The sequence below is a fragment of the Eptatretus burgeri genome, chromosome 9 (assembly GCF_056783735.1).
Source record: "Eptatretus burgeri isolate ZD-2024b chromosome 9, Ebu_testis_v1, whole genome shotgun sequence".
Lineage (NCBI taxonomy): Eukaryota > Metazoa > Chordata > Myxini > Myxiniformes > Myxinidae > Eptatretus > Eptatretus burgeri.
Window position 1 is genome coordinate 76,505,214 of NC_140969.1, and position 15,952 is coordinate 76,521,165.

The following is a 15,952-nucleotide window of genomic DNA, read 5'->3' on the forward strand; positions in this document are numbered from 1 at the left end:
TTGACTGTAGCATTATTTTTTCATTCTGTTGCAAATGGCGTTGGCCCCATGTCAATCGGCTGACCTTGAAAAATTAACGTCACGAAATCAGATGATGACGTCATAATTCGGAAGGACAATTCTTTTACATCGGAACACTCCCGCGTACATGTTCTGTCAGCATGTGAAGTTTGGTGAGGATCAGTCCAGTACTTTTCGCGTGCATAGGTCACAGAGAAACACACACAGACACACACTTTCAACTTTATATAGATAGATACCCCAATTGTTAAATGTTTTCAGCTCGTCGCGGCGATTCTTTCATTGACAGCATTTCATGTGTTGGGAGTTAGAAAGCCGTTGTTTTGCCGTAAAAGAGGGACATTCTGACCGACGGCTCCAGGTGATTAAGCCGCTCAGAATTGCGCATGGGACAGGCTCGCTTAAGCGGCTTGTTCCGTTCGAGTTCCGTCGAGGGTGGAATACACCGGTAGTTGGATCACGTGCGTATTTAGGTAAATTGAAGATTGGCAATCGACCCTACTGCACGTGTTCTGCCCATTGGCGTATTTCGGTTCTTGCACAAGGACCCATCAGCCTCGGAGTTATCCGGGCAGCGATCTATATTCTGGGCGATTGGTCGGGCTGACTCGACTTGCGGCTCTGTCAGACCGGTCGGTTCGCGGCCGACACCGTAACAATATACACACACACACACACACACATATGCATATATATATATATATATATATATATATATATATATATATATATATATACATACATATACACATATACATATACACACATATACATACATACATACATACATACATGAGGTGTGTTCAAAAAGTATCCAATCTTAATTTTTCGTGCATAAACAAATGAAGCTCGGGAGGCATGGTTTGGTGCACATATGTAGGCGATCCTAATCCGTATGCGTGAATATTTTCCCGCCTGCAGAAACTGTCAGTCGCTGACAGACCGCCGATGAGCGAGAAAGTGTAAGTGAGCGCCGTCGGATTTTCGTTTTTGACAAAATGATGGATCACTGTGGTCTCATCGCCAGTGATCACTGTGTTGAAGAAGTTGGGATCGCTGTTCAGTCTCCAGCATGTCCTGTGCGATCTCCAAACGGAGTTGCTTCTGCTCGATCGTTAGTAGCTTTGGCACAAACTTCGCTGAGATTCTCCTTAAGCCCAAATCCTCAGTCACAATGGAATGAACGGACCCAATGCTGACGCCCGCCTCGTCTGCAAGTTCTCTGATCGTGATTCGACGATCCTGCATCAGCAGGGTCCTCACTTGGTCAATGACGATCTCATTTCGGGATGTCGAGGGCCTACCAGAACGTTCTTCACTTTACACTGATGTGCGACCATCTTTGAAGTAATTGTGCTACTCTTTTATCTGTGTGGTGCCCATTGCTTCGTTCCCGAAGGCCTGTTGAATCTTGTGGATCCTTTCCTCTTGGGAATCGCCAAGCTTTACACAATTTGATGCAGTAGCGTTCAAGTTTTTCCGTCATTTTGTCAAAAACGAAAATCCGACGGCACTCACTTACACTTCCTCACTCATCGGTGGTCTGTCGGCGACTGACAGCTTCTGCAGGTGGGAAAATATTCACGCATACGGATTAGGATCGCCTACATATGTGCACCAAACCACACCTCCCGAGCTTCATTTGTTTCCGCAAGAAAAAATAAGGTTGGATACTTTTTGAACACACCTCGTGTGTGTATATACATATATATAAATATATATATATATATATAGTTACGAATTTGCACCCACCGGCATGCAATCGACCGCGTTTCCCTCATGCGTTTCCCTAATTGCAGCCGCGTCGCCCACCGGACGGACAATTCAGTCGTGACCTTCCGGAACAACGCCGGAACACTGTCAGGGGTGGGTCTTCAACCCCACCACGGCCAAGCCAATTTTCTACCCGCGCAAAATAGGGTCAATCGCGAAATTTCGATATACCCAAGTACCTGCGCGGGTAGCCTACCGGGAGACCGTACCTCGGCGCAGGTCGGCTTGTACACGAACCGCTCAAGCGGTCCGTTCCGTTCTGCAGTGATAACCTAGCGGGTATTATCACAGAACCTCGCCGGATCAGATTCTATTTCACGGGTATTTAACAACTCAACGATTATTCCGCAATGCAAGATGGCACTTCAATGGGGAGAAAGGAGGACGCAACGAATGGGGTACATTTAACCAAGCACATTTATTTCAATTAACACGTATGTACAGCCAAAGCAATCATGCACGGGACGGAGACAAAGACACGAGCAAGGCAAAACACGACGACCGACAATTATTTATTAATGTACAAGCACTTAACCAGTTTTACTTACAGGACACGGCACCACCAACATTCATTCAAAAGAAAAAAAAGGCTACCCCCAAAGACAAGGGCGCCACACAGGGTCCGTAGACCTTTATGGCGTGGAGCCTGCATGACCGAATGGGCCCCACGAGACCGTTGCAGGTTTCCTGCACCCTCGTGGTGCGATGGTGGGCGAGTCGCGACATCTGTACCCCACGGCAGCTGGGACAGCCGCGGCTGAGCTCGGCCTTCCATGGGGCTGGCGAGCTCTCTCCGGCGCTCTCCACACGGATGCGCGACAGAGTTTGCAAAGCGGCGCCTCCCTTCTGCGTCCCTGGTGCCACGCCCGGACTCCCCACCGACTGCGAGCTCCGACGAACGGGTCATCCCACGGACCGCTTCTCTACAGGCAGGCCACCACTAGCCGAAGATCCCGACCAAGAAGCCCACCAACACCCACACACACGACTGACCGCCCGCTTGGCACTGCGTGCCCTTTTTATTCCTCCTGGCTTCTTGCTCCACCCCACTACCAGTTCCTGCGGGAAGCTTCGAGAAAGGGGGCGTTCCTTATTTCCAGCGCCTCACTCATATGAACCGACCAATGACGAACGATCTCCCCTTTGCGGTGCGCGGGAAAATCCGCACGCCACTGATATACCTTGTTCTTTTTCCTTGACTTTCTCGGAATCCATTGTTCCTTTCGCTTTGTCGAGATGTTTTTTATGAGCGGAGAGGGTTGTAGTGTGGTTTATGGAGAAGGTGATCGGTCGTTGGCGTAGCGGGGAAGGTGGTTAGGTGATCGTGGTTGGTGGTTGAGATGATGGCGTTGTGAAGGTGGTTGTGGTGGTTGAGACGTGGTTGGTCCAAAATAATGAGAGTAAAGAAAAACGGCTATCTCAAAGGATCACAGCCCTGTGACATGAAAAAAATTCCCATTAAACAACGGTGGGGAAATCTAACTGAACACAGACTTATCGATCTAACTGAACTCAGGACCTTTATGGTGTTCTGCGAATTTCCACAGCCGTAACAATATTGTTGTGAAACTGGAAGCCATGAGCACACAGACATTCAGGTTCCTTTCGCTTAGCTATTTCGATAAGCATGTGTTTTCTAGTTAGAATCCAAACCAAAGTCTAATGTGTGAATAAATGTAAATGCACTGTGCATTATTTTAATGGTTAGGATTTTTACACACCTTATAACAACAACACACCTTCACCTCGACACCATGAGCAACGTGCGTTCGACCACATACATGGGCGGAGTTTCCTTGGCTACCAGAGCTCCGACTCCGCCCCAGAGAGATGGAATGTTCCCCTCGACCAATGGGAGGCATGAGACACCACAGACATCGACTTTCTTACGAACTCCGGACCAATGGGAGGCGAGACGTCTCCGACGGTGATCCTTCCCACGACACCCCCTCCCGCAGGAGAAATGCCATATAAGAAACGCCAGGCCCTTGGAAAGAGCGTGAACGGCAGGGTGAACGGCAGGGTGAACATCAGGGGAGGAGGTCAATGTAAACGTCAGCGTCAGGGTTGGACGTCAGCTTCAGGGTCGGCTTGGCAGTGATCGGGTTCGAGGTGCCGGAGATCGACTCATCTGGTCTGGTCGGCTTGGTAGTGATCCGGTTTGAGGTGCCGGAGATCTACTTGTCTGATCTGGTCAGCTTGGCAGTGTCTGGCGTCCGACGCTTTTCCTCATCCCTGGTGCTTGGAGTTGCATCGTGTTGTGGGTTCGAGTCCCGTCGAACCGGATCGTCGAAGACCACACTTGGTGTACAGGTCCAAGTACAGGTTCTGGTCTCCAGCTCCCTTTCCTCGAGCTGGAAGACTTCAATAAAGACCATTGGGGTCCACTTCTGTGTGTGTCTGTGTGGGCCCGTCTATAAGTAAAACTGTTAAGTGCCCTGTACATTATTTGCATTTCATTTCTATTAGTCGTGATAACTCTGCTTCTTATGTGCTCCCCTCCTTCCCGACCTATTATAAACAAACCCATGTGTTAAATATATCAGTTCATTTTTGTGTTTCTTTTATTGGTTTGACATGCTGCGTATTGGGAATTAGCCAGGATGTTGCCGCTGTAAAAGGGACATTTGGACCGACGAAAGCTCGGTGACCATCCGCTCGGGTCACACGCGGTTCGAGTACGCTCGTGACTCATTCCGTGCGAGCATCATCGAGGGTGAATTTCCCCGATAGTTGGATGGCATGAGTACCTCGGTAAATTGGAGTTAGACAAGTGGACCCAACCTCACGCCGTCAAAATATTGGCGAACTTCAGTCCGATAAGGGACCCGTTGGCTCCGGAGTGACATTCCGGGTGATCGGCGGAGTCGACCCTGCAGCTCCATCTGGTGGTCGTGCTCGCGGCCGATGCCTGGCCCCGCAACAAAATATATATATATATATATATATATATATATATATATATATATATATATATATATATATATATATATATATATATATATATATATATATATATATATATATATATATATATATATATATATATATATATATATATATATATATATATATAGCCTGGTGTTGGCTTAGTGGTTAGGGTGGCGGCTTGGTATCCCAGTATCCTGAGTTCAAGCTCCGTTGGCTGCTGAATTAACACCAGGGGGTTGACTCAGCCTGTCATCCTTCCGAGGTCGGCGAAATGAGTGCCAGTGTACTGGTCCCGGTGTATGCCCCGGTTAGAATAGGTGTACCATATCCCTGTGTCGTAAGAGGCGACCAGGGTTGGCGTCAGGAAGGGCATCCGGCCATAAAAAAAAAAAAAAAAAAAAAAATAAACATTGCCTCACAAAAAGCCAAACCCCTGCAACAGCAGGGAAAAATGGCTGTAAAAACAGTCATATATATATATGTATATATATATATATATATATATGTATATATATATATACATATACATATACATATACATATACATATATATATACATACATATATCCACCATATACAGGGTAGCCTGAAAGTTACTTTACCCCTGATAAATTTCTCGCACTTCTCTCCGTCCGCTATGGTATGCGGAAACACTGACTCAGAAGAATTATGGAGCACATACAGATACAATGACAAATTAATCATTGTAAGGACTGTACAATAAAACCTGTTTTTTAAAAGAGTTCAAGAACAATGTTTCACTGGGAAGGGGTAAAGTGACTTTCAGGCCACCCTGTATATACATATACATATGTATTATATACATATACACACATATAAAAAGCAAAGAAGCAAATTAAAGTCAGAGTGAACTTTGCAATTGCAACCTTTCCATGTAATGGATGACAGTGTCACCATTCGATGTTGCCAGAATGAATAACCTCTCACTTTAGCTCCTGAGAAAGCAAATCGGCAAGCTTCCCTCTCAAAACTCCACAAAATACAACAGGCTTAAAATTGCTAATGGATGGATTTCAGTGAAGCGATTCAAGACAAAAATACCTTTTTATTGCCTCCTCTGAAAAATTGATCTGCACCAAGTGTTTATAACTCGCTCTTACCCTTTCAGAACACTGCATATTTGAGCTATCCTACAAGAGCCTCGTTCAGTATGTACGAATTAATACAAAGTCAAGCCTGGTGTTGGCTTCATGGTTCAAGGTGGTGAGCTTAGGATCCTAGGGTCCTTAGTTTAAATCACACTGAACCATCCAGGATTGTGCCCAATAACCCAGGGGACTGCTGAGGCAGCACCAACACTGCACAGAGTATGATCCCAATGGATTTGGATTTTTTTGGATTGGTCTCGTGAATTGAGCCTGTTACCGTTGAATTATCATCAGGTGGGGTTGACTCAGCCTGTCATCCTCCGGAGGTCGGCAAAATGAGTACAAGCGTGCAGCATTAGCGGTACAGCCACATCAACAAAAAAACGATGCTTCCAGCAGCCACAGGATGCACACAATAGCACATACAAAGCTTTTGACAACCACTGTTGTGAAGAAATACAATATAAATCTATTAATGTGACCTCGTTTAACATGCCCATTAAAAGTAAATTCTCGATACATTTATCAAAGTGTGCTATGCTTGTGATGGCATTTTCATAGATGCTGCAATCAGGATCAACAATCCAACGTTGTACTCATTGGATGTGTCTTTAAGCAGTGTGCCCCTGCTGCCATATCTTGCATCATTAGTCACAGCATCGAACAGACACTATCTTGCCGCATCACACTAAACTTTGAGCAATGTTCAATGTGGTGCTTGCTGCGAGATAAAAAAGAAAAAAACGAAAACGTCGGTTTCATGTCACGACTAATGTTGCAACATTTAGGAACAGGAGTACACTGCTTCCAGAGTGTTTTATTGAGTCAGCATATGAATGGGAAACAAAGTACTGAAAAGTTTTTTTTTTTTTTAAAACAGTGATCGAAGACTCCGAATGGAGCTTGTAGATACATGAATCACTTGCAGCACAGACAATAGTAAACATCAGGGTACTTTAATGCCATTAAACAGAGTTATTTGTTGCAAATGGAGAAATACATGAGGTACATCACCAGTCAAAAGTTTGAGAACACCCCCATTTTTCCAGTTTTTACTGAAATTTAAGCAGTTCAAGACCAGTGAATAACCTGAAATGCTACAAAGCTAAGTGTAAACTGTCAGAGGTTAAAAAAGAAAAGTTTAGTTACCAAAAACTGAAAAATAATGTAAATTTCAGAGTTGTTAAAAAGGCCCTTTTTAGGGAACAAGTAATTGGTTAGCAACTGCAGCTGTTCTGAAGCAATGGAAGTAAATTAAGCCTTGAAAGTTGAGGCAAACAATTCCTACAGGTGTCCCAACCTTTGTTGATTCATTTGGCCCAAGTCACATTTGCTCTACGGCGAGGATACGGCGGCCGTACACCCTCTGAATTGACAAACGTGCGGCGGCCGCAGAGTTTATGCGGTGGCCTCAGGGTGGCCCTACGCCGTTTGGCTATCTTTTACAGGCCGTAGGGGTCGCCGTGGAATTATAACTTTTTTCATTTCCACGTTCGCCATAGCAATTCGACAAGCTGGAAAAAAAAAAAACTGGTAAAAAAAAAAAAAGCCCCCCTTCGCCTTAGGGCCCCCCTGCAGTCGCCTTGCGGGCACCTTGAGGCTACCTTGAAAATTCTATGGCCGCCGCAGGGCCCCCTTCAGGTCACCGTGTGACATCAAATCAAAGACCGTATGGCAACCCCACGTTTTCGGTCTCCACAATTTCTAAATACGCCGTGCGGCTCCCCGAAAAATAAAAGCATATGTGACTGCTACATTGTTGAACCGTGGAAATACTGCGGCCGCCATAGATTTTGGAAACCCCACAGCCGCCGTGGCAAATGTGACATAGGCCTTACAAACCCTCTGTCTGTGAAAAGCAGTGTTGGAACAGACTGTGTTGCTACACCCTCTGAAGCATTATTTGTACAATATTGCACTGCAGGAATTAGTATATCACCATCATAATGGTGAGAAAAAGACAATTAACAAAGGAAGAGACAGACAGACCATTATAACCCTTAAAAGTGTAGGTCTTTCCTTTCGAGAAATTGCAAATATGCCATGGTGTCAGTGAGTACAGTTTCCTACACCATCAAAAGGCACTTGGAAACTGGAGGAAACACTGACAGGAAGAGGTCTGGCAGACCCAAAGCCTCAACACAATCAGAAGACAAGTTTGAGAGTCAGCAGCTTGCATGACAGACGGTTCACAGGACAGCAGCTTCAAACACAGCTTTACACTGGTCAAAGTAAGGAAGTCTCAGTTTCAACTGTGAAGAGAAGACTTCGAGCTGCAGGTTTAACGGGTCGAATGGAAGTAGGAAAGCCATTGCTAAGATGGCAAAATAAGAAAAAAGGCTTGCCTTGGCCATGAAGCACCACCAGTGGACTGCTGAAAACTGGAAGGAGGTCTTACGGACCGATGAATCAAAATTTGAAATCTTTGGTTCATCACACAGCGTTTCTGTGTGCCGTCGAGTAGGCGAAAGGATGGTTCCTCAGTGTGTGACACAAACTGTCAAACATGGAGGAGGAAACGTGATGATATGGAGCTCTTTTGCTGGATCCAGTCGGCGACTTGCACAGAATGACTGGCACCCTGACTCAAAAGGGCTACGACAGCATTTTGTAGCGCCATACAATACCCTCTGGTATAGGCCGAGTTGGTCAGGGGTTCATCCTACAGCAAGATAACGACCCAAAACATAGCTCCAGGCTATGTCAGAACTACCCGAGAAGAAAAGAACAAGACGGTAGGCTTCATATCATGGAATGGCCGGCACAGTCTCCAAACTTAAATCCCATCGAGTTGGTTTGGGATTAACTGGACAGAAGGGTGAAAGCAAAGCAACCTACAAGTGCAACACATTTGTGGGAACTGCTGCAACAGTGTTGTGAAATACTTTCCGAACAATATTCAATTTCCATTGTGGAAAGAAAACCACGAGTATGTTCGGCTGTTATGTCTGCAAAAGGTGGCTACTTTGATGAGTCAAAAATTTAGATTAAATTTTGTTCAACAAAACGATTCCATGATTTCTTTGTTATCTGCTTTAATTTCAGAGTACATTGAAACATTAAACTGCTTAAATTTCAGTAAAAACTGGAAAAATGGGGTGTTCCAAAACTTTTGACCGGTTGTGCATGTGGGTTTGAACCTGGGTTGGGAGCATCACGAACCATCGGGGGACAGAGCAAGGAAAAGGCAGGAGGTGCAAGACTAGAAAGGCAAAAGTAGAAAACAAAGACCACCAACCTGTGTGTGATGTGGGAGTAACATGTCCAAAGGCTCAGCTTCATCATGGGAGATTCCAATGATTTTGAAGGCTTTGGTCTCCATGGCATTAATGAGTGCAATGTGTAAGGCAGGGCACCAGCCCAAAAGGGGAGAGCAGTACTCCATTGAGCTGTTGATTAAAGTCTTGTCAGTGGATAAAAGTTCAGATTTGTCAACAAAAGACACTGCATGATGGAGGCTGCCCAGTCGACAACTGGCTTTGGAGGCCAACTTGGACATATGGTAATAATCAAAGAAAGATAATCGTTGATACTCTTGAAACATTTCATGGACACTCATTTTTGTGTTCAGCAAAGCAGATTGGGGCTTAGCGAAATAATATACAAGTTTACTTGAATGGTTTAACTTCAATAACACTCAAATCCTTCAACTTATTTGTCATTTTATAATAATGTTAGGCTCATGTTGTTTGCAGATGAACCAATTTCATCCTCTACATTTTGGAGACATTTTTGTTGAAGGCCAAGGAAACGTTATCGCATTTTATTGTCCAATCATCTTCATTTATTGACTGCGATGTTCAATGTTCATTTGTATTTCTCTATGCATCTGAAACTTCACGTTTAATGTCATGCGACAATTGTATATCAGTGCCACAATTCACAAATGTAAGACAAATATTTGGTCATACCAAGTTGTTCTCATTCTAGTTGTTTATTCAACTTATTTTCTTGACCACTGTATTTAGGTCTGTTTAACCGGAGATGTCCGAATTAGAATTTGTCATGATCGATCATTTTGGCATATTTTTATTGACATGTATCGAGTTTCGATGATGTAATTTATGATGATGTGTGCCAAAGAGTTGATAAAATGCAACGTCAAATTAAATTTATTGGCCGCCAGGAATGCAAGGTTGGGACTTCCACCTTCACTTCCTTCGAGACAGGTTGTGTCACGACGGTGCATTGTGGAGCAGTAAATAAGTTCACATTTGTATTGATTGATTCGGAGTCTTGATGACATACGATTCCGAAAGTACTGATTGCTTATGGAATACATAATTTGTGGTGAGTTTTGGGTTTTGAAAGTTAACCTTTCATAAAGTACGAGTGACACTGTGCAACTGGAAATACGCCGTTGTGCTGTTTGTAGCATAGGCGGTGTGAAACCACAACATGGCGTTACACACCAGAGTGGAGAAACCTAACCGATAATATTCCTACACGTCTGAGTAACAACACTAATTAGTAAACCGAGTTTTTAAGTTATCTCAAGGAGATCTGTGATAGCAGCCTACATGTGATCCTGCATTAAATTTCAGTAAGCTTGATGATTAGCTAAAGCAGAAAACATGATCATTGATGTTGGCACATTTGTTATTATAATTAAATTTTAACATCTTCCAAAAAGGTTTATTCGTGAACAATATTTACCTGATTATCATTTTCTATTATATTTAAAGCATGTTGCTGCCCCATTTGTGTTGTATTCCTATCAAACCAAAACATTCACTTTAAAATAAAGAAGTGAAAAGAGACATCGTGTTGGTGTGCAACTTCTAGCAGCTACACATTCCAAAAGGGAATTAACCAATTACTCCCGGCGACCCCTTCACCCTTCCCCTTCTGCCGACTTGATACAAATGTGCAGCAAAATGCTGGATTCAGTGCAGCAAACAGGTGTGCAGGTGCATCATGCCATTTCTCAGTCTCTGACATTCAATTGTACACCAAGAAAAAAACATCTTACCGATAAAGTCACAAAGATAAGGTGCCACGGTTGACAACAAGGAAAACCAGTTTACAAACCCCACAAATGGGAAGCAGAAATCAATTTTACGACAGTTTAGTATTTTGATTGACACTAACCGGATTTGCACCAAGTAAAGGCTTTCCATTGAGGCGAATCAAGCAGCGCTCTGCACAGCTTTGGTCAGCAAACTCCACAAAGCAGTATCCAGCTGGACCTCTGTATACATCGCAGAGTACAAAAATAAACAAATACAGGCAACAACATGGCTATCAAAGCTTATTCAATATCATGCCAAAAACTTATTTGTTTGGATGCAGCACAAAGCTGCAGGGTAGCATCATTGGTTGAGGGCATGGCTGTGCCACTGATGCAATGCCTTCTGCTGGTTATGAAGCAATTTGAAATTTGTTCATGGTGTCAAGAGATACCTTGCCGACTCTTCGTGAAAGACACCGTGGGATTTTAACATCCACCAACTAATGCCGGCAGATGGGATGCCCACTTTAACGACGCACAATTATTAATCACCTAGCCTGTGAAACACCGGGATGACAGTTTATAGTTGGGTTGAGATTCAAACCCAGCATAGACTAGTCAGACAGCTTAGAGGTGAGTGTGCGTACCTCTCGGCCATCATGTCAGCCCATGCCATAAACTGACATCTTGGGAATCAAAGGGTCCAAAAAAAAAAAAAAAAAGAGAATGGTACAATATCAATACAAAACCAACCACGACTCGAGACTCTCCTTAAAATAGTCATATAAATTAATTTTGATAACTCCAATATTTAAAAACAAATCCTCAAAAAAAAACATTTTAACAAGCCGCGTCTTTCAACAATGTTCTACATTTTTAAACAGTTCCTTTGTCTTCCCTCCAATACAGGAAGCATTAACTGTCCATTCTTAAATCCTGTGCTAGATACAAAAGAAATGAAGGTGTCCACCCACCACCACCACCTGGAATGATCACCTGATTTTGGAGCAAAATCTCATTTTGAAGGCATGGAATATGTGGATAATTGCTTATTTATTGAAAATGATAGGAAGGGGGGAGGTGAAGCTTTTATTTCTTAAAAATTCATAGACTGAACAGTAAATTTGACTAACAGTTTATGGATATTCCATGGACACACTTTCCACAAGTGTGTCCACTCAAAGGAGAGCCAGAAAAAAAAAATACATCTGTTAAACCTCAAGAATTAACTTTCAAACTCGTCTTACTCCCCTGAAAGCTGGTGGCACCTTGCTAAATCTGTCTCTGGAGGATGCTCCCCTCCATCCCTTCCCTCTCTTCAAATGGCACCACAGCAGATTCCGCTCGTGAGAAGGCCGAATGCCTCATTTCTGTTTGCTTCCAAATCTTGTCCCAACCCCACACGCTTGATACTCATCCTTCCATGTCGTACCCAACTGCTCTTGGACTGTCTTCTGCACCTCAGAAGGTCCTTTCAACAGTCGACTCTGACTCTGCAACTGGACTGGACGGCATCAACTCATGTGTCCAAAAAATAAAAAATCTGCTCTGATGCTCTTGCCCTTTTTATTTGCCATTGGTCATCTTCCATATGCTTGGAAATCCACAAACATCACTCCATTACAGAAATTAGAAGAGCACTCTGACATCATAATGTTGTCAGATCAGCATCCGCGCACATTATACATACTTGTGCCAACTTAAATTTAAATCACCAAATCCAGATTCAAAATATTACATAAGTTTGGCTGCCAGACTATGTGCCCAATCACGTTGAAATATAAAAGATGTATTCCCCATGACTCCGAGATCATAATTGATGTTTCACATCGATTGATGAAGCGGTTCAAGAGAAATTTAATTTTTTTAGGATTTTTGTTCAATCCAATATGGCTGCCAGACCATGTGACCTATTCTTTATTCATGAACACCATGGCATGGCCAAGGATTGGGGAAAATGTGGGTGAAGTTTTTCCTCAATCTGTCAAGCTATTCTGGAGAAGATGTTTAAAGGTATATTCAAAAAAATCATAGCTGCTAAACCATGCGACCTATGACGTCATCGGTGGAGAACTTTTTGTTCCTAAAGGATAGGCGATCATACATATATAGTTTTACCTCGATCTGTTCAACCGTTTGAGAAGATTTTTTGAAGGCTTTTATGTTAAAAAAGAAAATACGGCTGCCAAACCACATGACCGACAGTCATCAAAGCCCCGCCCCCCCCCCATACAATTACAATTTAGCCCAATATGACCCTAAAACAACTTTTCATATTTATTACGTAAAACGATCAATGAATGCAGATGTCATACCGAAGCCTCCTATGACCTTATAAAAAAATAATAAAAAAAAAACAAAAAAAGAAACACATGTCCCTTGGGGAGTACTTGATATGTGCTAAGTTTCATTTTTTTCATGCTGTGGTTTTGGAGATACAGAGTTCCAAAGTTTTCCCTTTTTTCCAACAAGGCGGCCACACCACATGACCGACCACCTCATAATTAAGATTAAAACATTCCACATGAGTAGTCGTACCAATGGTGAAAATTTTGTGACAATCGGATAACAAGGACGGACGAACAACCTGAAAAAATATTGCCTCTGGCGATTTCGTTAACTGAGGTGTGTAAAAACGTAAATCAAAGCAATTTTTCTCAAAAGAATGAATGGAATAAGCAGAGGATGCGTTCCCAACAATACCACTTTAAGTATTACATTTTGCTTTTTACCTTAATGACAGTTATAATGATAGCCACATAACTATAAATAAGATAGAAAACTAACTTATTTTAAAATAGGACCATTGGACCAGGAGCTTGGTGCTGCCTAAGCAGTCTCTTTGGCTATTGGGCACAATTGTGGAGAGGTCACCACTCTGACACAGGATACCAGCAAGCTGGCACTCATTTTGGCGACCTCGGAAGGATGACAGGCAGAGTCAACCCCACCTGGTATTAATTCAACAGCCGACTCTCCCTGGTTACTCCCTCCACCGAAATGACAGACCTGAGCCTCGTCCTGGTGACGGAGTTGCTCTCATCAAAGACTATTCCTCACTCACCATGCATTGCCCTCTCTCTCCCATACTCCCAGGTATACCTCTGGCTAAGGCTTCCCTTGCACTCTCACCTCATGTTTACGTGTGTGTGTGTGTGTGTGTGTGTGTGTGTGTGTGTGTGTGTGTGTGTGTGTGTGTGTGTGTGTGTGTGTGTGTGTGTGTGTGTGTGTGTGTGTGTGTGTGTGTGTGTGTGTGTGTGTGTGTGTGTGTGTGTGTGTGTGTGTGTGTGTGTGTGTGTGTGTGTGTGTGTGTGTGTGTGTGTGTGTGTGTGTGTGTGTGTGTGTGTTTTTTTTAACATCCACCAAACAGTGATGACAATTTACATCTCGCTCGCAGAAAACATGGACCAACTTCTATCTTTTATCCCAACTCCCTCTTCCTCATATGTGGTTACTTCAATTGTCATCATGCCAGTTGGCTGGATGTGGGTACCTCTCTCACCTGCCATGGCACTTCAGCAAAAGACTTCTGTGACTCATTGGGACTGACAACAATCTGTTAACGTCCTGACCCGGATCTCAAGCAATGGTACTCCATCTCTTCTGGATATGAATTTGACCAAAAACCCTGAAAACATCTGCCGTTCTTCCTCCAATCCAATCGGTTCATCTGCCCACAAGCTTGTCAAAGTAAACATCGCTCTCGCTGATATTAGAGAATCACCTCAGCGCTGTCGAGTCTGGCATTTCACTCAGGTCGACTGGTAGGGACTTTAAGCAGCCATCAAACTTCTAGAATGGTCTCCCATCTCTGCTTCCTCTGACATCAACTCACTCTGGGAATTCCTTCAAAGAAACTTGCTCTTTCTCATGCACAGATTTATCCCATTTCATCTTCAGTTGTCCTACCCTTTCTCCCACCCATAGAACACTGAAGCTTGTGGGAAGGCAGTTGTCCCGAAACAACTTGCCTTCGTCTCATGGAAGGGTAATCCAGCAGAAGGCAATCTCAGTTCCTTCCACAAAGCTCGGAACAAGTGTGTCTACCCTCAGGAGAGCCAGAAAACATCTTTCAAATCTCAAATCTGAACTCTCAAACCCATCTTCTTCCTACAAATCCAGATGGCATCTCATCAAGTCTGTTTCTGGTGTATGTTCCCCCTCCATCCCACCCTTACCTCGAATGGCCACACAATTGACACTGCACGTGAAAAGGCTGAATGCTTAAACTCCATGTTTGCCTCAAAATCTTGTGTCCCAAACACATCGCTTTCTGCACCCAACTTACCCAGTCGCACCCAGCTGTTCCTGCACTCTGTGGAGAGCTTGCCGTCAAACCTCGACTCAGATTCTGCAACTGGTCCAGGCGGTATCAGCCCACGTGTCCTAAAAACATGCTCTGCTGCTCCTGCTCACCCTCTCTCTGTTCTATTCACCCTCTGATTTGCTCAAGGTCATCTGCCATCTGCTTGGAAGTCAGCAAACATTACCACTCTGCATAAAAAAGTGCAAAAACAGATCTGTGCAACTACAGACCAATCAGCCTTCTCCCAATTATCAGCAAGGTCATGGATTCCATCGTTGCTTCAGACATTAAATCCTTCCTCTTCTCCAATGGCTTGATTTTCGATCATCAATTTGGATTCAGACCAGGTCACTCGACACTGAATATGCTGCTTCTGCTCTCACAACAATGGATGGAGATACTCAATGCAAGACATGAAATCAGAGCTTTCCCGAGACATATCGCGTGCTTTCGATAGGGTCTGGCACCCTGCCCGACTCACCAAATGATCTGCCGAGATCCAAGAACATCTCCACTCACCAAATGATCTAAGAACATCTCCACTCCTGGTTCGCAGACTTCCTTTCCTGTCGCAGCCAACGTGTGGCCCTTCATGGAGTTCTCTCATCCCCTCTTCTTGTTGAGGCTGGAGTTCCTCAAGGCAGTGTTCTGAGCCCATTATTTTTCTGGTTTTCATCAATGATCTCTCCGATCCTGGAAAATCCTCTTTATCTCTTTGATGACATCTCCACCCTCTGCCGTACCATCTATCATCCCTCACATCGGAAAGCAGCAGCCTCTTCACTCTCTGCAGATCTGGATAAAATCACAAGCTGGTCCAACACGTGGAACATGTCTTTCAATCCTGACAAATCTTACTCA

The 15,952-nt window shown here is 43.9% G+C and overlaps 1 protein-coding gene across 5 annotated transcripts in view; it reads right to left on the reverse strand.

Annotated features, from left to right (window-relative positions):
* The window catches only part of TRNAU1AP (tRNA selenocysteine 1 associated protein 1), a 111,401-nt gene that overhangs the window by 73,463 nt on the left and 21,986 nt on the right, over positions 1–15,952 (reverse strand). For all 5 annotated transcript variants that reach the window (XM_085895716.1, XM_085895715.1, XM_085895720.1 and 2 more), the window contains exon 3: positions 10,926–11,025. In XM_085895716.1, the coding sequence (XP_085751842.1) occupies positions 10,926–11,025 (100 nt within the window). The remainder of the gene's footprint in view (positions 1–10,925; positions 11,026–15,952) is intronic.